General features: G+C 43.4%; 1 protein-coding gene across 1 annotated transcript in view; it reads left to right on the forward strand.

Moving 5' to 3' along the window:
• magi3a (membrane associated guanylate kinase, WW and PDZ domain containing 3a) overlaps positions 1 to 22,861 on the forward strand; it is a 96,825-nt gene that overhangs the window by 63,334 nt on the left and 10,630 nt on the right. Inside the window, exons 4-11 of the mRNA XM_079272740.1 lie at positions 7,656 to 7,862; positions 10,202 to 10,364; positions 11,138 to 11,217; positions 11,851 to 11,908; positions 14,292 to 14,398; positions 17,290 to 17,490; positions 19,103 to 19,717; positions 21,909 to 21,940. Of these exons, the coding sequence (XP_079128866.1) occupies positions 7,656 to 7,862; positions 10,202 to 10,364; positions 11,138 to 11,217; positions 11,851 to 11,908; positions 14,292 to 14,398; positions 17,290 to 17,490; positions 19,103 to 19,717; positions 21,909 to 21,940 (1,463 nt within the window). The remainder of the gene's footprint in view (positions 1 to 7,655; positions 7,863 to 10,201; positions 10,365 to 11,137; positions 11,218 to 11,850; positions 11,909 to 14,291; positions 14,399 to 17,289; positions 17,491 to 19,102; positions 19,718 to 21,908; positions 21,941 to 22,861) is intronic.

Raw genomic sequence — 22,861 nt, forward strand, 5'->3', positions numbered from 1 at the left:
TTCACACAGAACTGCATTGGAGAAAGATTTTCTTTAATTTGTACTAACAACGTAGGATGCAAGTCAGGACTTGTTGGTGCAAAAATAGTTGGACATCAACAGGATTTCATGTAGATTGAGTTCTTTATCCAGCAGATTAAAAAACATTTCTCACTAGTGCGATGCAAAAATGCGGTGTGGGAATCGGAAAGTCCTCATGCAAAACACAATACATAAATCAGATGCCAAATTTGATGCTAACGTTAGCTGATGTGGCTAGCCCATTCCGTGACAGTCGTATAACATTGAAAAGTGCATATCGGCTAAATTGCCATATTCGTCTTATCTCAGCAGCTGTGCGATCTCAAGCCAGATATTGTCCCTTATTTGTTTTTTTGAGGTAGTAGTCGCAATGTTTGACGTACATTATTGGATGTTGACAAAGGGACTGCCCATTATTCTAAAAAAACAATATTTCAATTGGACAGGAAAAAAAAACATTTGTCTGACAATAGGACCATTGCTCCGAGGGCCCATTTTCTTCTCTAAAATACACACTCTCCTTGCAACAGACCGAAGCACATGACTAATTATCATGCATAATGACGGTCATCATTTTAATGGATTGTCTTTCATTGGTCAAACATTTATTTCCCCAGGTTGAAATTCGCTGAAATCCAGGTTCGTCCGAATATTTTATCTCCTGCACAAAAGTGCCGGAGTTGTGTGCAAGCATTCATAAGCAACCCACAAAATCAGTTTTTATGAATTTTCTAATCAAATTATTGGGATGGAAATCCACACTTGGTATGAAACGGCTTTTAATGACGCCATAAACTGCTTCTTGGTTCACTCGAACACTTTCTTTTATCTTATTCATTAGTTGCAGATTTTTTAACATCTTGGACTCTTTGTTTTTCTGTGTTGTGGTTATAGCATTTACTCGTTTTATGTCTTGTGTTTTGTTGTGTTTGATTGTTTCCATGCTGCAAAAAGAATGTAAATCTGAACTGAACTGAACTTTGAGTGTCAAGGGCTCAGTGGAAACCACAACTTCATTCCCTTATACTTTTTCATTGCTGCCAGTCATTAGCCACCTCTCGCTCTCTCTCTCTCGCTCTCTCTCGCTCTCTCTCTCTCACTCTCGCTCTCTCTCGCTCTCTCTCTCTCTCGCGCTCTCGCTCTCTCTCTCTCTCTCTCTCTCTCTCTCTCTCTCTCTCTCTCACTCTCACTGTTTGGGATATGCCCTCCTTAGTGCACAGCTATACTTACTGCATATGTGGCGAATTGAATGGAAACATCTTCCTGGGCAGCCACGTTCACCGCTGTGACTAATCCTCCAGACCTGTGAACAACAGGGGCTGATGTATCCATGGGTTCATCTGTAACCAAGACACTCCCTCCCACTGCTCTGCTTGAGCCAGTATCTGAGACAATGAGAGTTTCACAGATTGGTTGTCATATCGCTCACCAATAATAGAAAGATGTATTTCCGAAGGCCAATATTTAGAAAATACTTCGCCAAGCATAAAAGAGGAAAAATTGTGTGTTTATGAGACAGTCTCGCTCTCTGCATTCTAAGCAGGCATTAGCAGCGACGTTGACTCAGCCGCTGGTAAAGTGGACGGGGAAGTTTAAATGGCACAGAAACAAAGACGGATTAGTTTGCCAGATTTCTTTTTTACAGAATGACTAAAGTGTCAACGTGTGAGTAATACTTGTTACTTTGGCTGTGCTGAAACATTCTCGAATAATAGATTTGCTCGTGCGCCTGAGTGCATGTATGTGAATTAGGGCATATCCAATTTCCTACCCCTCACTGTGGTTGGTAAAGAACAGCCAGAAATATGAATCATTCATGACTGAGACAGCGAGCTGGAAAGAACGAGCACAATTCGAGGAGAGCAGGTATCTCTCTCTGTTGAAACTCAAAGTAAGCAACAGTGGATATAAAGATCTCAGCTGAAGAAGCAGCATGAACGTGTATGATGTCTTATTGTTATGCTTACCAAGTTATGCTGACACTGCTAACATTTATTAAGTATGCGTTCCATATGCCGTTCTCTCGTGGGCTTTTCTTTTATAGTTGTTCAATGCAAGGAATGCTGGATGTGCTGTTTGCATTTACAAGGCTAGAGTCAGATTCACAACCTTGATTGGAGGTTTAAGCTAGGTGAATGAAAGTGACTCACTGCAAGGATGCAGTGGAAATATAAAAGCAAACTACAGAATAACACACCATGAATCAAGCATAAGAGGCTGGGACAAAGAAAACAGGGCATGAGTTCTACAGAAAAGGCTGTGCTGTGGTGCTTTCCTTCGAGCTGACACTTAAAAAAAAGGGATGAAGATGAAATGTCCTTTTGTTTTTGCGACACAAAATGTACTCCCCTTGACAATCATGGACTTTACTGGTAAATTACCTTTTACTGTGCCCTTGTTTTGCTGAGTCACATTGCCTTCAGCCATTTTATAATAGGGTCGTTTTTGTTATAATGGGCTTTGTGAAGTTCTGAGGCAAAGCTGAATAGCTGTGGATTAGATCGAAGCAGGGCAACAGGCTAGAAGTCACGGAGGAGGGAGGGTGCAAAGGTGCTGCGCTATAGCAACAGCTGCCCACTCCTAGGAACCGGCAAATCAGAGGCTTGAAAGGATTAAGAAGTGCCTCCGCTCTCAGGACTGCACTGCTGATATCAAAGGAGTCGGATTAGTGTTGTTGTTGTTGCGCTCGTCCAAGTAAAATAAGAGAACAAAAAAAAAATGTATATCTGAAAGAGAAAGTGGATGAACAAAAGATGGAGGGAGAAAAGGGTTAGGATGCAGATGAGCAGCTCGAAAAGGAAAGAAGTAAGGATGGAAGGAAAAGACACAGAGGATGTATAATTTACATTGGGTGTCACTGAGGTGATGAACATAATCTAGAAAGGATGAGAGCCACACACAGCAAAATATACACACACTAGCACGGGGGAGCAGAGGAATGCGGGGTTAACAAGGTTGGCTTGTGAAGTGTGGGCATCCATGCCAAGCAGGACTGAAGCCCTGTGCCAAGGCTGGAGCACAAGATGGGCTTCACCCGCCTGCGGCACTGGCAGTTAGTGATGCGAACCCCCGGCAGCCAGGGCACTGCCCGAGAGAGTGGAAGCCCATCCTCAATGATTAATGAGGGTCTGTGACTGTGGCTGGCAGGTTCAAAGAGGCAGCGTGATGAACGCGGGGGGGGGGGGGGGGGGGGGGGGGCTTTGCACTGTCCACCCACCACTCTGAAAGCTGCAAAAGAGCTTAAATGTAATCGCACTATGCCGAAATTGTCAGTCCTCTGTGCGCACTGTTTCTGCTGATGTTACCTTTATCAAGACTGCTCCTTGTCATTTTGCCACCGCGTGACTAAAGAGTGACTAAAGAGACTGACTAAAGAGATCTGTTGATGACCAGAAATGTGTAATTTTACAGTGTGACGAGCAGTAGTATTTTTATCCGCCGTCCTTTTCTTCTCTTTAAGACTAACCGTTGCTTCTAATAGGTTAAACATAGCCAACAAATTGAGACGTATATGAACCTCATCAGTCGTTTTTATACTTCTAGTTGGTGATGTGGTCAAAATCTTCTGTCCAGATGTTTGTAATTTACAGAGGTAGGTAGAGTAGCCACAAACTGTATTCAAGTAAAAGTATACATGCCACATATAAACCAGACAATATTCCCAGTCTCTGGTCTCAAAATATGACATTAATATTATACTTTTTATTTTACTTTATTACACAGTAATTGTTACTCGTTACTACCGACCTCCATTTCATATCTCCATAACAATATATATCACAATGTAGCCCGTTTTCTGGTCGTTTACTTAATAAATATTCTGTATAAAATGACCACATTATAAAGTTTAGTGTAGTCCTGACTGTTTATACATGCATGCACACAAAAGTAATCGCATTAAGACAATAGTTTGATTTAATTGAGGTCTTCCTGTGAGCAGAATTCTTGGTTGTAGGCACTCAGGATTTGAACTATAACGCTAAATGAATGAATGACGACAATCCTGCACACTGCTGTAGGAAATCACGACTCACGATTTATTTGAACCAACATTTGGGTTCCAAGTGGACATTTACACGTTGTTCTCCGCCATTACGATGCAGAGAGAACCCACTCGGGCTGTATGCCCTGCTGTATTCTGCTGTGTTTATGTCAAGTTTGATCTCTAAATGTCATTCCCTCAGAATGTTTCTGAACAATTCCATTGAGAGACGGTTAATTATCATATTGAATTATCGCCCAGCCCTAAAAATAAGTACATTTATGTAGAACACACATTAGTAAATGTAGTACAGGACAGCAGTAAATATATCATGTGTTGTGTATTCTATTATTGCTTGAAACGCTCACAGCTGAAGTGTTTGTAAGTGTGCGATCTACAGTTGAGCATATTGTAGAATACCGAGGACGGAGATCTGAGCCATCACTATGGCCAAATTTGTGGGAAGAATTATTCTCGATATTACGGTAATTGTTGTTGCTCCATGTCCTTGTTCATTGTTACATTCCTAATAGAATACAGCATGTTGACGTGTTGATTCAGTGCCCGTATCAACATGTGTCACACACACACACACACACACGTGGTCATGGGGAACTGGTGGGATGGTGGCTCCCAGGCTCTTTTTTCTCTCCAAGAATGAACAACCCATTCATCTAAGGCAGTAATTAAGGTGGAATATTTGAGGTGGCATAATCAGGGTTGCCAAAGGGTGACCAGACATCCTATTCAAATGAGGACTGGTTTTAGAATGTGTTCCAGCATCCCAATAGGGACGGTCTTTGTCCTGATAATGAGACATCGGACATTTGTTCAAGAGGCAGAATCGTACATCAGGACAACAGACAGGTTAGATCAGTGATTTCTCTCTCCGGCATCAGTCGTGAGGGGAAGCACAGCGGCAGCCTCCACTTCACTAGATGAGCTGTTGTGATGGCAGCTCTAACTATATTTAATTTAGACGATGATCTGAGCAAACTACTTTCTCTCGTCTGCCTGTCTAATAGTGGTGGGTCGACGGCGAAATGGCTCATTTTGAACCTCAAATGAAAAAGATTCTATCCAGACACAGAAGTGCTAATTTACCAGCAAAAGTGAGTCTTGACACTTGGCAGTTTTCTGACATGCTCAATAATTTATCAAAAAAAGACTTCTTTTTTCTCTCCATGCTAATTCATAACCACTCTTTCTGCTAGAGTATGTGTATAAGTACAGTGTCTGCCAGTTTGTGAGTTGGCACTCCAGATACCAAAATGTAGGTGCACGATAACAGTGTGTAGCATTAGATGCAGAAATTGAATATGCTATTAATGAGTATGTTTTCTTCAGTGTATAATCACCTGAAAATAACAACTGTTGTGTTTTCCTGTTACCTTAGAATGATCATTGTATCTACATTTGGAGTGGGTCCTCTTCATGACGTTGTTTCGACAGTAGCACAGAACGGACAAACCAAACACTGGCTCTCGAGAGGGCTTTTTACGTTTTCACGTCAATCACCGTAGTTCAGCTACATGCTTGGCCCAACGGGAGAAGTTTCAGTTGGTTGCAGTCTGTAACCTCACCACTAGATGGCGTCAAATCCTACACACTGCACCTTTAAAGTAAAACTAAATGAGACATCTCACTTATTTCTGCCCCAGCCTCCAGTCTTTTGTCTTATTTCTTTTCAGGCTGCAGGATTTTTACATCCACACTGAATGAAGTTATACATTCTTATCAATGACTGTGACTCATTAGTACAATATTAATTACAACATGATTGATCTTAATGCAATTCCTTATTGTGGCCACTTTCTCCCGGCTCCTTGCTAATGGGTACTTACAGACGCTACGTGTGCCTGAGCTTCAGAGTGCACAGAGCAAATTACTACTTCTAATTGAACTCCCTCAATTTGCATTTCGTTAGTAAGCATCCTATTAATTACAAACCTAGGAAAGGATTTCATGGTTTTTCGATAAGGTACCGAAATTAATTCTTCATACGTTCAAACACGGATTAATGTAATTGCCATGATCAATTCTAATGTTTCGTTTAACATAGCGCTCAGATAAATTGTGCTTTTTAGTTGATCGTTGTAGCATGTCATAATTCTAGCTGAAAAAGAAGCTCTAAAATTGATTAGTTTCCTCTGTGCTGTCATTGTGACTTATATGTGAGTCAAATCAAATCAAATATGTATTTAAAGGAGAATGAAACTCTTTAAAAAGATTTTGTCTCATTTATCTCGGTGTGGAACCTTAATTCCATTGCCACAACATTTCTGTCAGTAAGAAAGTGCTCTCCCCCTCCCTCTCTCCCCCTCCCTCTCTCCCCCTCCCTCTCTCCCCCTCCCTCTCTCTCTCTCCCCTCTCTCTCTCTCCGCTGCCTCCAGTCCTTCCTCCTTTGTTCCATACTCATTGCTCGCTCTTCTTCCCAGCGGACTTCATCGCAGTGGCTGTCCGGTCCCTGATGTACCGTTTAACTGTTACAATACAATGTTCAGCCACTCAGACACAGCTCACTCTTAAACACTGCAATCCCACACAAACACTGGAGGACTGTGGATTCACAGAGAACCGCCATTGAATCAATATTTGCACCATACCTCCCCCAACTATTTTCTCACCTCCTTGTGCATTGAAGTTTTCATCCTCTCTCTTATTCACTCTTCTCTTGCAGGACGAGAGAAGGTAGTGAGTGGTAAAGTGGGTCACCCCTCTCCAATAGTTGAGGAAAGACGAAGACTCGCTCTGTGGCACCAGCATGACAAGCTTTTTGGCTTTGGTCTGTTGTTGTTTTAAGCAGTACATTAATACAAAGATTAAATTAGACATGAACAATATCATATAACAAATGAGAAAATCGTGTGTATGTGTATGCGGGGCTCATGTATCTGTTGTTACATTAGAAACTCTCTTGATCGACGGCAGGTGCGCATAATCAGCATTTAGGCCCGGGAAGACAACATGACTCCTCTCTGTGTGATGGATTCGCCATATGGTACAGTTGGTATCCAATTGGAATTAACAAAGAATAATTTGCGTCCACTGTCCCTCATCCAAGAAACCTTTCAAAGACCTGAGTTACGGGAGTAAAAGTTTGGCCTCATTCTGTTCCAAGCAATACGGCTCTGCCAGATATGATCTGTAGCTCAAAATCCGACTCTCCTGCGCCTTTTAAATCATTTAAGCAACTGCTACAGTTGAGGTGAGATGGTCTTTTCCTGGATCTGGTATCCACAGAGTGGTTTTCCAGCTGCATCGGTGCTTAATTGCCTCTTCCTATTCTGCGGTGCACTGCCAAGACAATATCGGCAATTCTTTCCTACAGTATTTAACCTTTGGGACTACGTGTGTGTGCGCCCTTTTGGTATTACTATATTCATGAGGACCAAATATTCTCCCAAGGGTAGAAAAATCCATCTGAGCATGGGCAGGTCCAACAATCTCCCCGTCCTAGCTTCAACAAGGGGCTGTTGTGGGCTTTCGAGCATGGGTTTAAGATGAGGGTTAGCTGAGTGTACGGGTTGAGCTTAGATGGTAACGGAGGGTCAAATAGGTTACGCATTGAACATCGTCAAAGAACTCTTCTACGAGTAAAACATATTCACAAGTATATTTTTCTGTCTCTGTCGCCCGCTCTTCATTCCAGGAAACTACTATGGGACCCCTAAGCCCCCTGCAGAGCCCAGCCCCGTGCAGCCGGACTTGGTGGACCAAGTTCTGTTTGATGAGGAATTTGACACGGAGGTCCAGCGAAAACGCACAACCTCTGTCAGTAAGATGGACAGAAAGGACAGCGTTGCACCAGAGGAGGAAGAGGAAGATGAGAGGCCTCCTATGGTCAACGGCTTGGCTGGTGAGACGCTTTGGTCTTCTTCTTTTACTGCTTCTGCAGTTCTTACTCGTTGTTATGCAGCTGTCCTTCTTACCGCTTTTTGCCTAAATTAAACCCCCAGCAGTTCTTTGTTTGCTCTAATAATGTTTGTGTTCAGGCGTTCATTATACTATTCTCATAACAACAAAACAACAGGACCTTTTTTTCCTTTCCTCCTTATCATTCTTTTCTCAAACAAACATTGCCAGGATTAGCTGCCCTGTATTCAACGTCGGCACTAAATCACAGCACTGCAAAGTCAAGAAGCAGTCAAAGTCTGGCTGAGATCAATGGAAGCAGTCCCTCGCTTTAGAGGGGTGGACTTTGTTCTTGTTTGGCTGTCCTCTCATGGCACAGGCAAAATCTGAACATGTTTCAGCTAATGGTGAGTGGTCCTCATTGTGAAAGCAGTTAGGAATCCTCTAACTGCTGTGCTATTATCAACACTACAATTTAAATGGTAATATTCAGACTGTGGGCCAACATGTTACATAATAACCGTCCATATGAAAAAGTTTTCTCTCGTAATACCAGCATATTAAACCAGCCAACTGAACACAGTAGCAGCTTCTGGCCCTTCACTTCTCCAGTAGTCTCCTTCAGCTGTCCTGTCCTCTGTTATGGCTTCAATGTCGGGCCTCTGACCAGTCTAAACAACACCCTTTCATGCCATTATCATGTTATTGCTATCAGCACTAAAACATACAGTAAATGTACTGAACGCATCAAGTTCAGGTCAGTTCCCTTCCAATGACCCCACACACCCATCTGGAACATAAATTTGTATGTGCAGTGGAAACCGCTGACAGTCATCACGGTTACAATGATCTACCGCTGCAGAATCATTCCTATACAAAGGCTGTTTAAATAATTTGTTAATATTACTCAAGTAGTCCACTTACCGTTTTCATTTGGGGTCTTCTCATACATAAAAAAATCATGGAAAAAAATAAATCTAGTGCAATTATCTATTTATTTTTTTACTTTTACTCCCATGGACCCGTCTGCTTCTGATTGGCTACCTGAGGCCGGTCCTGCATGCACATTGAAATCATGACGGAGCTTAGGACATGCTTAAGTTTAGTCTACTCAAACAACGAGAAACAGTCGTGGCTGCATAGTGATGGAGACAAAAAAAAAACAGAATTTGCACGAGAAAAGCACCTGCGGTTGAAGTCACCCATCAAACAGCTGAAGCTTGAAAAAAAAAGAAAGATCAGTGAGCGTGCAATTGCTCATCTGACATCCAAAAGCAAACGAGAATAACATTGTCAGAGACGCATCATCTCTGTGGCCCTGGGCAGTAATGATGGCAGTGTGGAGCCCAGCCAAGAAAAAAAACATTGTAGAACGATGTCGCTCCCAATTCTGCAGTTCACGAGTTGTCTTATCTCAAATGCTGTTTGTGGATGTATTGAATTGTTGAGGTGGTGAGGATGTATTATAAAAGGGGCAGAGGAAGACATATCACCATGTCTTGAAGGTATAGTTCAATAATGGTCACGCGTCATTGTTAACAGACGTTTTTCTTTTGTGTCCTGTTAGCATGCTCGTCAATTTACGAAGCCCGCGTCCCCTTTATCTGCAACATAGATCATTTATCGCTACAAGGGTCGAAAGCTGCTGTAGCCCAGAGCAAGTGTCTGCATGTAGTCAATTAGTCTTGACTTTGTAAGTGCAGAAGCCCCTCCATGGTTCCATGATGAAAAAGAGGCCCCAATTTCAACACAAAAAGCTCTTGGCTTCTTCCAGTCAACAGCTGTCACTTCCCATCCCTGCCTTACAATTACCCCAGACAAACAGACTGAGCATTCAATGCCATGATGAAGCTCGGTCATACACAGCCAGATGAAAACCTGCACACACACACACACATCAAGATCAGGCAAATACACACACACATGCAGCCTGTGTGATGCGAATAGAGTTGTGATGTGGCACTCGCGGCTGTGTTGAAGCATTGGTCAGCTCTTGCCCTTGCCTGGGAGGCAGTTTCCAGCACATCTCTACTGACATGCAAATCCTATGGCAATTGCTGCGCTTCCTTCCTCTCTCTGTGCACTCTCTCTTTCTGTCTCTCCCTCTCTTTCTCTACCCCTTGCTCTCTCGTGGATGTAACCGTCCACCACAGTGTACAGAGGAAGATCAACTCGAGCGACGGCAGCAGCGGGGAGAGATGCAAGGAGCCCAGAGGAGCTCCAATGGCGCCACATTCTCACGTCCTGTCTCTTTCTCCCTCTACCACCTCCCATACCTTTACTGCCAACCCATTCCCCTTTCTGTCTCCATGCCCGCGTCCCTCTCACCATGCCGGGCCACAGACTACAAAGACAAGGCGGAGTGGAGGAAGACGGTGCCCAGCTACAACCAGTCAGCCGCGGCTATGGACTTGCGCGTATGGAACACACAGGACGAAAGTCAGGAGTCCTTGCCTAAAAAGTGGGAGATGGCCTACACGGAGACCGGCATGGTTTATTTCATAGAGTAAGTAACCTTTCTCCTGCTCCTTGCTTGCATTGTTTTGGTCCTATTACATCACCATTATGCAAATGGTCCTACCATGGTAAGCCAAATGTGTTGAGAGATCTGCCGGTGAGTCGTTTCTGCTCCCCATCCGGCGCACTCCTCTGTGCCGGATCAAACCAGGTGTTGGACATAGAAGCTGCCGGCTCAACAATGGCAGTTGTGTTGTTCTCGGTTACGTTTTTCTTTTATTTCCCCTGTGTTTGTTGGCTGATACTAAAAGTAGCCCGTTAGTGTGGCAAGCAGTCAGTGCTGGGCCGCTGACAGAGCCAGGTGCCGCTGCTCGCTGCTAAATCAATAGATCATTCTGCCAGCCAGAGAAACAACAGGCTAAATGAAGCTCGCCACCCCTGACCTGCTCTCTCAGTTCTGCTCTTTATGATCTCTGCCGCTGCTCACTCTATTATTTTTGTGCTTTTATGTATTCCCCCTTCTCTTCCTTTACTTTGTCTCTCTCTCTCTCTTCCTTTTACCTCAAAGGGTCTTCTAGGCTTTGTTAAAATGTAAAGTATTTTTTAATAAGCTGTTTGATCCATCAAGATAAGAAGTTAGCCACTGCTTTCAGGGAGCTTTCAGCTCTGTTTGTTTGTTAAAGCTGGTGGAATAGCTCCTGGGTACAGTGGCTCTTGAGAGTTGCCAGTGCTGCAGTAATTGCTTGATTGTCACACTATCTTTTGTTTTTGTGAAGTGATTTCTACTGAAGCCTGAAACCATGTCTCCTCTTTGTACTTCAGTCACAACAGCAAGACCACCACCTGGCTGGACCCCCGCCTCGCCAAGAAGGCAAAGCCTCCCGAGAAATGCGAGGAAGGAGGTGAGACGATATCTGCAGATAGTCGGTATGGTAGTAACATTTGCACTTGGGCACTTAAAGCCCTCAGTCCTCCCTACCCATACACACTTTCACTTCATCCCAACTCCCTGCTGCGTAGAGCAGTGTGTGCATCCCTTGAATCTCTGAAGAGGGCGCTGGCTAACAGACGGCGATGGAACAGCTGTCTTCAGCCTGCCCCTCTCCTCCTAATGGCTTCTGGGACACATGCAGGGACCTCATCAGTGCAGCATCTCTCAAAAGGCAATTTCCTAGGTCCCCTCTTGCGTTAAGATCTCCTCCGAGCCGCATGCGCTTGTCACACAGCAGCAGAGACTCAAGATGTTGCACACATACACACAGCTGGAAAGGAAGGCTATTATGTTACAGGGAGGCTATATAACAACTCTGCATTTCCTTCTCTCCCTGCCTCCTCCGCAATGTGTATTAAGCCCTGAACACACAGTGACATACAAAAAAAAGCCGTCCGCCTGTTCTCTAGGTGTAGGCAGGCATGCTGTGAAGCTGCCAGTCAAAGCACCACGCCTCATAACGTGTGTCCAATTGTCCATGTGGTGCCTCAGCAGTATCAAAAATGATTCACATCTGCCCTCTCCCTCTCTGTTCTCCCACCAGAGCTGCCCTACGGCTGGGAGAAGATCGAGGACCCGCTGTACGGCACCTACTACGTAGAGTGAGTCAACTTCTCCCGGTGCATTAAGGGGACCCAGGGGGATACCGCTGTGAATTGTGGTGGACGTAGAGAATATGGTCTGCTGCTTGCTCATATTCAGTCTCTTTGTGTCTTTGTTGAAGTGACAGACTAAAGGTCCAACCCAGTGCTTCAAACAACTGTATACCTGCGTGGGTCCTCTCACTAACTACACTTTTCTGACCGAGTTCTGTGTTGTTGTCATAGACCGTATATAGGAAGTGAACGTAGTCACCGTGACGTCACCCATTGGTGTGCGGATACGATTTTGAAGCCTTGAGTTTGGTGTTTTGGCCGTCCACTTCTTGGTTTTTGGTCGTTGCCATCTTGTTTTTTTGCAGCCAGAAGTGACACAAGAGGGTTGCTGGAGTATAGCCGAATGCTGGATAAGACATTTTATGGAAGTTAAAATGTCACAATTTACTTTTTCATGAACTGAAAACACACTGTGAAAGTGTAAAGTTTCTAAGACGAAAACACAACAATCCCAGACGAGACAAAGATGTGGTAGCGACCTGTCAATCCCGGGGTAGCCACGCCCTAAAGCATACCCTGTTGTTTCTTCTATTTTACTCTAAATGGGACCATAACTAACGATATTAACTATTGAAGGAGAATTGAGACTACAAACTTATATTTACAATGTTTACTGAGGTAATAAATTAAGTGAGAAATAGGGTCAATTTCTCATAGACTTCCATACAATCTGACTTATTTTTGCAACCAGATGAGTCGCCCCCTGCTGGACATTAGAAGCAATCCAAGTTTAAAGAAGTTCCGCATTAGCTCTACTATTCAGAACCGGATGTTGTTCTTGATTATTATATTAACATCTTCTGCAACTTAAAGCCGTACAGCTGAATTCCAGACGTAGACTAGTATTGTGTGTGAATCTTGGGGGACCTGTGGAATATGTGAAAGTGGCATTATGCTATTGTCCATATGGTTCTTTCCCACAATCCTACAGAAAGCAATTATGTCAGTACAGATAGCAGTGGTGGTTTACAGCTTTGTGTGTGTGTGTGTGTGTGTGCGTGTGCATGTGTGCATGAAAGAGAAAAGACAGTGAAGGCAACAGACAATGAAGGTTTAGGGTCCCTGACAACGAAATAAGGGGCGAGATTCCATTCAGATCATGAGTGTAAACAAGAGCACAATGTTCCATTTAGTTTCATTATTGTGGTCAAAGAGGGAGAGACCTGCAGGCAGGGGGGGGGGATCAGTGCAAGAGGGTCATTGAGAGGCTGCCTCTCCCCTGTCTCTGTCTCTTTGTCTGGCAAATGTTGATGCAAATGAACGAGCGAATGCGACGACGTGACACAAAGTGTCATTATTTTTGCCAAACGAAACACGAGGTGTGGCAACCGAGGGGTGAGAAAATTAGACAGAAAGGAAATTAAAGAGAGGGAAATGTTCATCTCCCCAGACTTAATGGGAAGGGTATCTCTGTGCATGAGTCATACGCAGCAAGAGCACGTTTTTGTTGCACCCACACACACACACACACACACACACACACACACATCAGTGTCTCAGCATGTGCATTTCGCCTTCCCAAGGTGCTGTCATGAGCGGGATTTACAACTGTTCAAGCTCATTACGCAAATAAGCTACCTTTCTCCATTACCATCCAACCGTGGAGGGAGCTTTCATTCAGGTAGCAGGGAAGGTTTCAGCACACAGGTGGTAATTGTTAAAAACAATTCATTAATTGACTTTGGAGTAAATTCTCCGAAGTATAGCTGCTGATCCTGAGTCAGCAAAGTTGTTCATTTTCAAAGCTGTTTAAAAGGAAGACCATCTCTGTGCACGATGAAAAAGGGGCACATTGTCGCTTACAGCCATCTACAGTTGATTTCATCTTTTGATCCTGGGATTACAATGCATTGAGCACATGCCGATGCCACCACGGCAAAGTGGACTACTGCAGCAAAGATTGCTGCTGATCCTCTCTATCCAATTTTGAGTGTTTAATTCACTGGGGATGTCAATTCATCTCTTTTATTTCCGAGGTTTAGATATGCTCTCAATCTATCTCTATGCGTTACACTTCTGGCATAGACGGGTTTGGGGTTTTTTTTGGTCTACATAGTGTTTTAGAAAAGCCTGTATGCTAGATGACATGAGGTCTACCCAGCATAGGTTAAGTCACATCCAGCATCAGCATCAAGAGTGGACAAGCTGTGCTCTGTGAGGCCAAACATGAGACCACAGAGAAAAGCAGAAACCTTATCTGGAATGTGATGATTGGTATACCAACAAAACAGGAGGGAAACGTATCACCTCCGCACAGTAAAGCGTGATCTAACAACTTTGTTACAATTAAACTTCTTGTTCATCTGATGTTGTTGTCTCTCTTGTGCAGCCACATCAACCAGAAGACCCAGTTTGAGAATCCAGTACAGGAAGCTAAGAAAAAGTTGAGTGTTGACGTGCCCACTGCAGTGCTGCTGCCAGCAGCCACACCCTCAGGTAAGTGCACTTGAGAGAGAGAGAGAGAAATTGATGAAATTGACATGAAACATGGCGTTGCATGGCTGTAGACCTTTATTAGCCTGGGTTGCACCAACAGGGATTCTTTTTTAAACCCAATTAAAAGCACGGTTTAACTTTCAATCAAGTTACATCAAACTTAAAAACAAGCTTGAAGTTTAGAGGGATTAAATCATCAGCTTAGTTTTTACTCTAAATTTAGATTCATTTTAATTCATTCACGTTGCTTCAAAACTTTTCAAATGACCTTTAACTTTTCAAATGGCTGCGTTTTTGAGCTGGATTGAGCGGAATAATCAAGTTCCTCGAAGAAAGTTAAGGGACAGACTCAACCCAATTGAGTTGCATGATGCTGCTGCGACGTTTCCCTCAAGACACCAGTTCAGCAAGGAAACGGTTACGGAGTCGAGCAGGAAGATTGAAGCAAAAGGCTTCAATGTGTTCAGTGTGCTGTGATCTGTTTATTATTCTTCTATCATTTGGCCATATTGATCCATTAATTCGGCCAACAAGTTTTTCTCAAAGGAGTAGAATTTAGAGCTTCTCTGCCAAGCTAGCTAGCAAACACCAACGTTTTGTTAAGGGATACGAAGCAGCCGGAAAGTTAACTCCTTTATTTATTCATTTAGATTCATTTGGGTAAGCAAACACATCCATATAACAATATTTAATTCAGCAGTGTCAACAGGTTAGCCCATTTAGCTTTAGCTCAGTGACGTTTTCATTTGTCTGAGTTTTCCCTGCTCTTCCAGCTGTTATGAGATGCAGCACAGGTGCACACAGCATTATGAAGAAAGCCTTATTGAGACGCCTTCATAGTTCTTCTAGCTTTTTGTTTAGTGAGGGAAAAAACCCAAATATAACAAGGTATTCGATGTGTTATCCAAATACCGGAGCACTTTTATGATCTCCTTCATGCTGAGATGTCTGTCTGAAAGATGTTCTAGCCGTGCTGCCGATAACCAGCCTATAGCCTCTCAAGCGATCATATTCAATTTGAATAATGGAACAGCGCTTCACTGGGCAGCAGATTTTGTTTTGACAAGTCGATTGTGAAATGGGGAGAGCTCTGACGTCTCTTTGAAGATGCTTTTGCCCCAGTCGCTCACCGCGGCTCAAAGATCTCTTCAGAACAAAGAAGGGGAGGGAGAGTAGAGAGACTGAGAAGGAGAAAGCGACTTATGATCATAAATTGCATTTCTACTGGGTATCTGTTCATCACTTACCACCTGTGGTGAAAGATGCTGCTTGACTGTTCACATGACCCTCTTCTCAGTCAACGTGAAGCTGTGAGAAGCGGAGAGGCCCTGTGTCGTTGTAACATGAGGACGAATTGTTATGCTCTTCTGTGCGTCCACACACAAGGCACGGCCACATTAGTATTCATACGAGCCTCTGTATTTCAGACACCCCTCGGACAGAACTGTCTGCCTCACTCAGTTGCGCGCTGAATCCCGCCTCCCACAGCCGAGGGTCTCTGCAGTCCGTGGATGATATTTCCTCCGTGTGCCACCGCCTCCAGCTTCAACTGCCTCCCTCCCCCCTCCCGTGCACATTCTGCACCTTCCCACCCGTGTTAATGAGAATTACTGGCTAGTGGTCTTGTGCAAGTGCGTGGCGGACGTACGTGAGGTGGCATCTAAACACTGTTTTGACAAGGCTGGCTTGCCTGACCTCCCAGACAATGCCGCAGAGCACACAGGAGCAAAGCGCAGCGCTGTTCTCAGCCATAATTACAGCGCTGACAATCCTGTCTGACATTTTATATTATCACTTCACCCCCCCCCCCCCCCCCCAGACTGTTCCTTTGTGGGCCACAGCTTAATTGAGAGCATGTAAACATGGCTTTGGCGTATAGCTGCCTTCCCAACCCGCACCCCGCTCTCTCTTTACTCCTCTGTCAGGGTTTCTTACATGGTGAACCTGTAAGACACCCTGCAGACAGTCAGTTGAGAATGAGTGTGAACATGGAAGGCCTGGGCAGTCTGAATCATGTCAAACCTATTACACACATGAGGAATATCATGTTGTGCATGCATACGCTTGCACAACATGCACTTTCATATGTAATCTTGAAAATGTCTCTGACACAGCTGTGAGGCACACGTTTTGTTTATATTAAGAGCGGTCACATTCATCTGCCAATTGCATTGCATTTATGCAAATTGCAATCCCATGACACCTTGAGAGTGGTGTTGGAGGAGGGGGGGGCTGCTATCTCTACCCTCCCTAATGAGATTGATGTTCCAGCATCTATCAGTGTGGGAACTGCCAGAGAAGAAGCCCAGGGCTGGGACCCATGCTGGGACCCATGCTGGGACCCAGCACATAACTCACTGTCTCATAGGCCCACAGCACAGGGAAGAGCGAGCTGGGATTTAGTTAGAATTTCCCTCTTTCTGTCAAGGCTAACTCTGTTTCTCTCTGTCTCATTGCTCTTATCTCGCTCTCTTTCTCTCTCTCTCTCACACACACACACACACACACACACACACACACACACACACACACACACACACACAGACAGTCTATTACTTGTCACTGTGCGAACGTTGTTAAGATGGAGGCGCGCTGCAATTTGTGAGAAAGTTTTTCAGTTTCTCTTCATGTCCCAAGCTCATTTTCACATGCACATGAATGCTCACATACCACATAGACGGTCACAGCAGGTAAACCTGTGAGCTTCAAAGATGTGCTGCTCCCTTCTATCAAACTAATGCCGCTGTGTAATGTGTTCAAATGGAAGCAACAGAAGCAATTTAATATACAGTGATTACAGGAATTTGGGCATTAAAGATATTGTTCTCCATTCCCCCTGTCCATTACCTCTTGTCAACCTCTCTCCTCTTTTCCCACCGTCCTCCCTACAGCAGAGGAGCCTGGCAGGGCAGCGCGGGTCTTCACACGAGATCCAGCTCAGCTGCAGGGTTCCATCCTGCAGGCTGCACTGAGAAAAAGCCCCCAGGGCTTTGGGTTCACCATTATCGGAGGAGACCGACCCGACGAATTCCTTCAGGTGAAAAACGTCCTTGCCGATGGGCCTGCCGCGCATGACAACAAGATCGCCTCAGGTAGGCTTCCCCCACAGGCCTGCTGTTTATAAAGGAGCACTCCAGTACCTCGACTGCACTTTGGCTGAGCAGTTTGATGCAACTCTACATGCCCACAATGCAAAGTCATACAAGGAGGAATTGCCAGAAAGAAGAGTTAAGGGAAGACAAACAGGCATTTTATTACTTGTCTAAACACAATCCAGCGTCACATACACGTCTGTTTGCATGGCATGAATGCCAGTACACGCAGTGACACTCGACTTGGTATTGGCATACGTACTGGTCATAATACAGTTTTATGTATCCCGAGTACACACAAACAAACACATTTCGAGAAAAAAAAGACCAAACTGTCTCTTTACCCTGAATGTCACATTGCTTGATCAAGCAAAAGTTCACAGTGTTCAGCGGAGCAGCTCTAAAAACAGGACACTTCCGTCAATACATGTTCAGTTTATGGTTAACAACCAGATTTTATAGGCAGCCATATACAACAGATTTAATAGGCCCGCAAAGGCTGGTGGGTGACAAAGCCTGCTTATCTGCATGATGTTCCAATGCAGCAATCTGCAACACTGACATGTATGCTACATGGAGCTTTGCTGGTGTGCGTTCTATAATCTCACGAGTGCTACTTCGCTCAGTAAATTCCCTTTTATTGTGTGTATATAAATACTGCTATCACATGGTGATTGTAGTCATTTGAAATACTGTCAGCGAAGCGCTTGCTACAGGATTCACATTACAATAATATTGATTGCATTGAAAAGCTCCGACAGCCACACCAGTGCTGCTGCTGAGAATGAACATGAAAGTAGAACAGTGAGAGAGATTATTTCCAATGTGTCATTGCCCTTGAGGAGGGAGGTAATTGATTTAACCCAAAAAAATTAAAATGTAGTTAATTTCATTGGCTAATAACAGGAAGCGCTGAACTGTAAATTTATGTAACATTATTCTGGATTTAAGACTTTCTGACTCCAGGCCTGGAGCGTTAATTCATGCCGAGGGTATAATTCAAGGGTCTGAGACTATGTTTTACCTACAGCGCTGTTATTGTTTTGAGGATGGTTCGTTATTAGATCAGTCATTGGAGATACGTGTAATGGGTTCTGAACAGGCACTACATTGGGACACGGAGCTCATTTCCGAGTGAAACCGTAGCTGTCTTATTGATCGTGTAGGTGGGCTGAATCCTCCACTGGGCTTTCAGCCAGCTAGCCAGTAAGCAATTCAGCTGCCCAGCCAGGCCAATATCTCAGCCAGGCCAATATCTCAGCCAGGCCAGGGGTGAGGAGAGTCTCCCCCCTTACAGGCAAAAGGTAGAAGAAGAGAACGGCATGTCAGTGACCGTGTTCTATTTTATAGTCTTGCTCGCTCTCTCTCTCTCACATTAACATCTTTGAATTTCCGAAAGAGTTAGAAGAGCAGACGGAGAAAACATTTACAGATTCTACTTGAGCAATCCAGCTCGATAATTATCATATCATTTATTGTGATAACTTGTCATTGACGTTAGTGTCTCTTCTTTTATTGTACCTCTTCAAGTTTGCCTTTTGTGTGTTGATCACCGTCGACACTGTCAAATGTGGCTGTTTCACAAACGTCTGACAGCGCTCTGTTCTTGCAGGTGACGTGATCGTGGACATCAACGGGGCATGTGTGCTGGGGAAGACTCACGCTGATGTGGTGCAGATGTTTCAGTCCATCCCTATCAACCAGTATGTGGACATGGTCCTTTGCCGGGGCTACCCCCTGCCTGAGGACTCCAGCAGCAGTGAGGAGGCTTCAGGAGGCCTCTCCAAGGACACTTCCCCCTCAACCTCCACACCACAGGACCCCCACCATACAGTCCCAGATGGAGGAACCCTCCCCAGGCAGACCGCTGCAGTACCACACATGACCAATGGTGGACGCCACCACCACCACCACCAGCATCTCCACCAACACCTTCCTCACGTCCCCAACCAAGAAGGCCCTGACCCCACTTTCTTACAGCCAGAGCTGGTGAGCGTGCCCTTGGTGAAAGGCCCGGGGGGCTTCGGCTTTGCCATCGCAGATTGCCCCCTGGGCCAAAAGGTGAAGATGATCCTGGATGCCCAGTGGTGCCGCGGCCTGCTGAAGGGCGACGTCATCAAGGAGATCAACAGACAGAATGTCCAGACGATGAGCCACTCCCAGGTGGTGGACATCCTCAAAGACCTCCCTGTGGGCAGCGAGGTCAACGTGCTGGTGCTGAGAGGAGGTGAGTTGGCAGGAATGAGAGTTTGCTGGAAGTGTACACTGCAGCCGCAGGTAAGCCTGAACTAATCCTAGAAAGTATGTGGCAGCTGGCGGGGTTACAGTGCTGACGCTGTGACATCTCTTTTGTCAAATCGCCGAGGTCGATATTAAATCTACTCAGCTTACTGTTCAGACAACAAACAGGTGTTAGTGCCCAGAGATAGTCTAGACCCACGCTTCTGAAATCTTTTCAATCCCCACATTATCATCCCCCTTGCTTTCCCTTTTCCCAAAAGAAAGCAACGAGTGAAACAACAGAGGTGAGAAGCCCACCCGCTTGCATTTGAAATTGATTCTTTAAGAGAGAAAGAAAGAATTGTTATACCACATTGGCAAAAGGTCTACTTTGAGGCCGTGTAACACGCAGCATGTTTTAATTTATAAACAACAAGGTGGACTGTGGTTTTCTGGAGGTGTTGCTTGGACACAGATTCTCCCCGTGTTAAGTAAAGCAATTTCATGCTCCGGTTGACACACAACTCTGCATCATCCACCGTGCAGCTTCCCAAGCAGGGAGGAAGTGATGCTTAGTCACATGTTGAGCTATGCTGGGAAGGTGAAGAGAGGTGGCAGTTTCAGTGATTCACTCGCTGCTCAGAGAGGAAGAGAGAAGGAAGGGAGGAGAGACGGAGCATGGTGGGTAATCGTTGCCCTTCTTCCAACTTCAGGCTCTCTCTGATTTGATGTGCTTGTTCCGTTCTGCCTCTACTGCAGTGCAGTAGCCTAGATTCAAGAGTGTTGCACCCACCTATCAGATGTACTCAGCTGGGCTCTGTTCGGAGCTCTAGGGGCTCGTCCTCTGCTTCATGTGTGTATGTGAGCGTGTTTTACCCATCTTATGGGGACATCAATCTGATTGCACACAATGTGGGGACTCACCTCCCGTTTTAGGAACAAAATGGGGACAAAATGCCGGTCCTCAAAACGTATATCATTATCATTTACACACTTTGCCTTCTCTCTGCCATGATGTGTGTCTCACGCTTTAGTCTGTGTGTGTGTGTGTGTATGTATATATATGTATATGTATATGTATATGTATATGTATATATATATATATATATATGTATATGTATATGTATATATATATATATATATATATATATATATATATGTATATGTATATATGTATATATGTATATATGTATGTATATATATGTATGTATATATATGTATGTATGTATATATATGTATATATATATATGTATGTATGTATATGTATATATGTGTGTATATATGTATATATGTGTATATATATGTGTGTATATATATATGTGTATATATATGTATATATATATATATATATGTATATATATATATATATATGTATATGTATATATACACATGTATATATATATGTGTGTATATATATATGTGTATATATGTCAGTTGTTTGGCATATATTATCACTTCATCACTTTTTTTTCAATAGGCTATATAAAAAAAACACAATGTAAACTTTCCCTTCAATTGGATAACGATAATGATAATAATCCACTAATTTAACACGTCCCTCAACAAGTCCCTAACTCCGCTGTGATATGAATATGAGCAGGTAGATACTGTTGGTGCGTTCACATTTTTTATGTTTAAAAAAGGAATTAAAAAAAAATATTTAAGATGTATTTATTCTGTACCCACACTATTTTACGAAGGATTTCATCCAATTCTGTTGGTGACATTCAAAAACTGGTTATGAAAAGCTACAGACAGAGTATTCAGCGTTCTTGTAGAGTAGCAAACAGCTGGCAGGTTTAACCCAGAGATGGCCTAGCCCTCCGGTCACCTCTGTGTCCTCCATCCTGTAGTGACATGTAAACCATTGGAGTGTACTGCCCCCTACTGGTTGAATTACACAGCGACTCACTGACAGAGAGGAAAGCAGGCCGTGTACAGTATTGTTTTTAAAAACTGTGATAAAACCGCTATTACTAATTCAACTAAGTGACAACAAACAAGGTGCAGAGTATATCTAGAGGATGTAGTGTGAAGCGCTACCGATGAAAGCCAACAGGTCAGTAGAGTGAAGAAAGATAGAAAGAACAACTCATCCTTAAAGTGTTTTAAGCTGTATGTTTGAATAGATCTTATTGTTGTTTGCTTGATGAATTGAATTCAGAATTGAACACCCCCCTCCCCCTCTCTGCTTACAGGCCAGACGTCTCCTGTGAAATCACTAAAACCAGTAAGTTGAAGCACCCATTTGTAATTTTTCTCCAATCTTGTGGGATGAACCGTAAAAGAATACCCCGAAGATAAAACTGCAGCGGAATTATTCAGAAGAAATAAGCACCACTTAGTGTGTGTGTGTGTGTGTGATGTGGAAGCTGTTAGTTACATTATTCAGTGAGCCCACATTAGCCAGGCTGTTATTTCTGGAGCTGCATGTGGGTAAATATGCTGGCTCCTGGCAAACAGCAACTTCACATCCCTCTGTGTATGGGTGTTTAAGATGATATCAGCCTGTTCCTGTGCTGCTGCTCCATGCTGCACTCTTAAAATAGGAGCCGAGGCTGCAACAGGCTTAAGACATAATCACAACGTGTGCATGCACTATTTAAATATATATATATTTGTGTCAAATGTTGCTGCTTTAGCTACATTTATCATATATCATATAACTTTATAATAACCATCATTATTAAATAATAAATTGATAGTAAAATTGTGTTATTTGGTAATGTCAATTTATTATTAGTCATGCTATAATGTATGCTATTTTATCATTAGTTTGTGTGATATGAATTATTTTCTGTTGTATCATAGCTGATAAAAGCCAATATCAATTCAATTCAGATTACATTAGTAAACTATAAGTTTATTGTTCCACACAAAACATTTTATAAACGACTGTATATCATGTATTAAGTACAATTATTGACCATTAACAAAGTGTTACAAATATTTGGTCCATTTGTTATGTTTATGTTTTACAAATAGTTTCTTAAAGGTTTACAAATCATTTGGTAATAATTAATACGTGTAAAATAAGAAACTAACAATAATTATAGCATTATTAATAATTAGTAAATTATCATTTCATTGTTTGTTAACAGTAAAATAACTTGTTTAATTAACTATTCATTTACCATTTATGCATGATGTT

The sequence above is a fragment of the Melanostigma gelatinosum genome (assembly GCF_949748355.1).
Source record: "Melanostigma gelatinosum genome assembly, chromosome: 8".
NCBI classification, from domain to species: Eukaryota; Metazoa; Chordata; class Actinopteri; order Perciformes; family Zoarcidae; genus Melanostigma; species Melanostigma gelatinosum.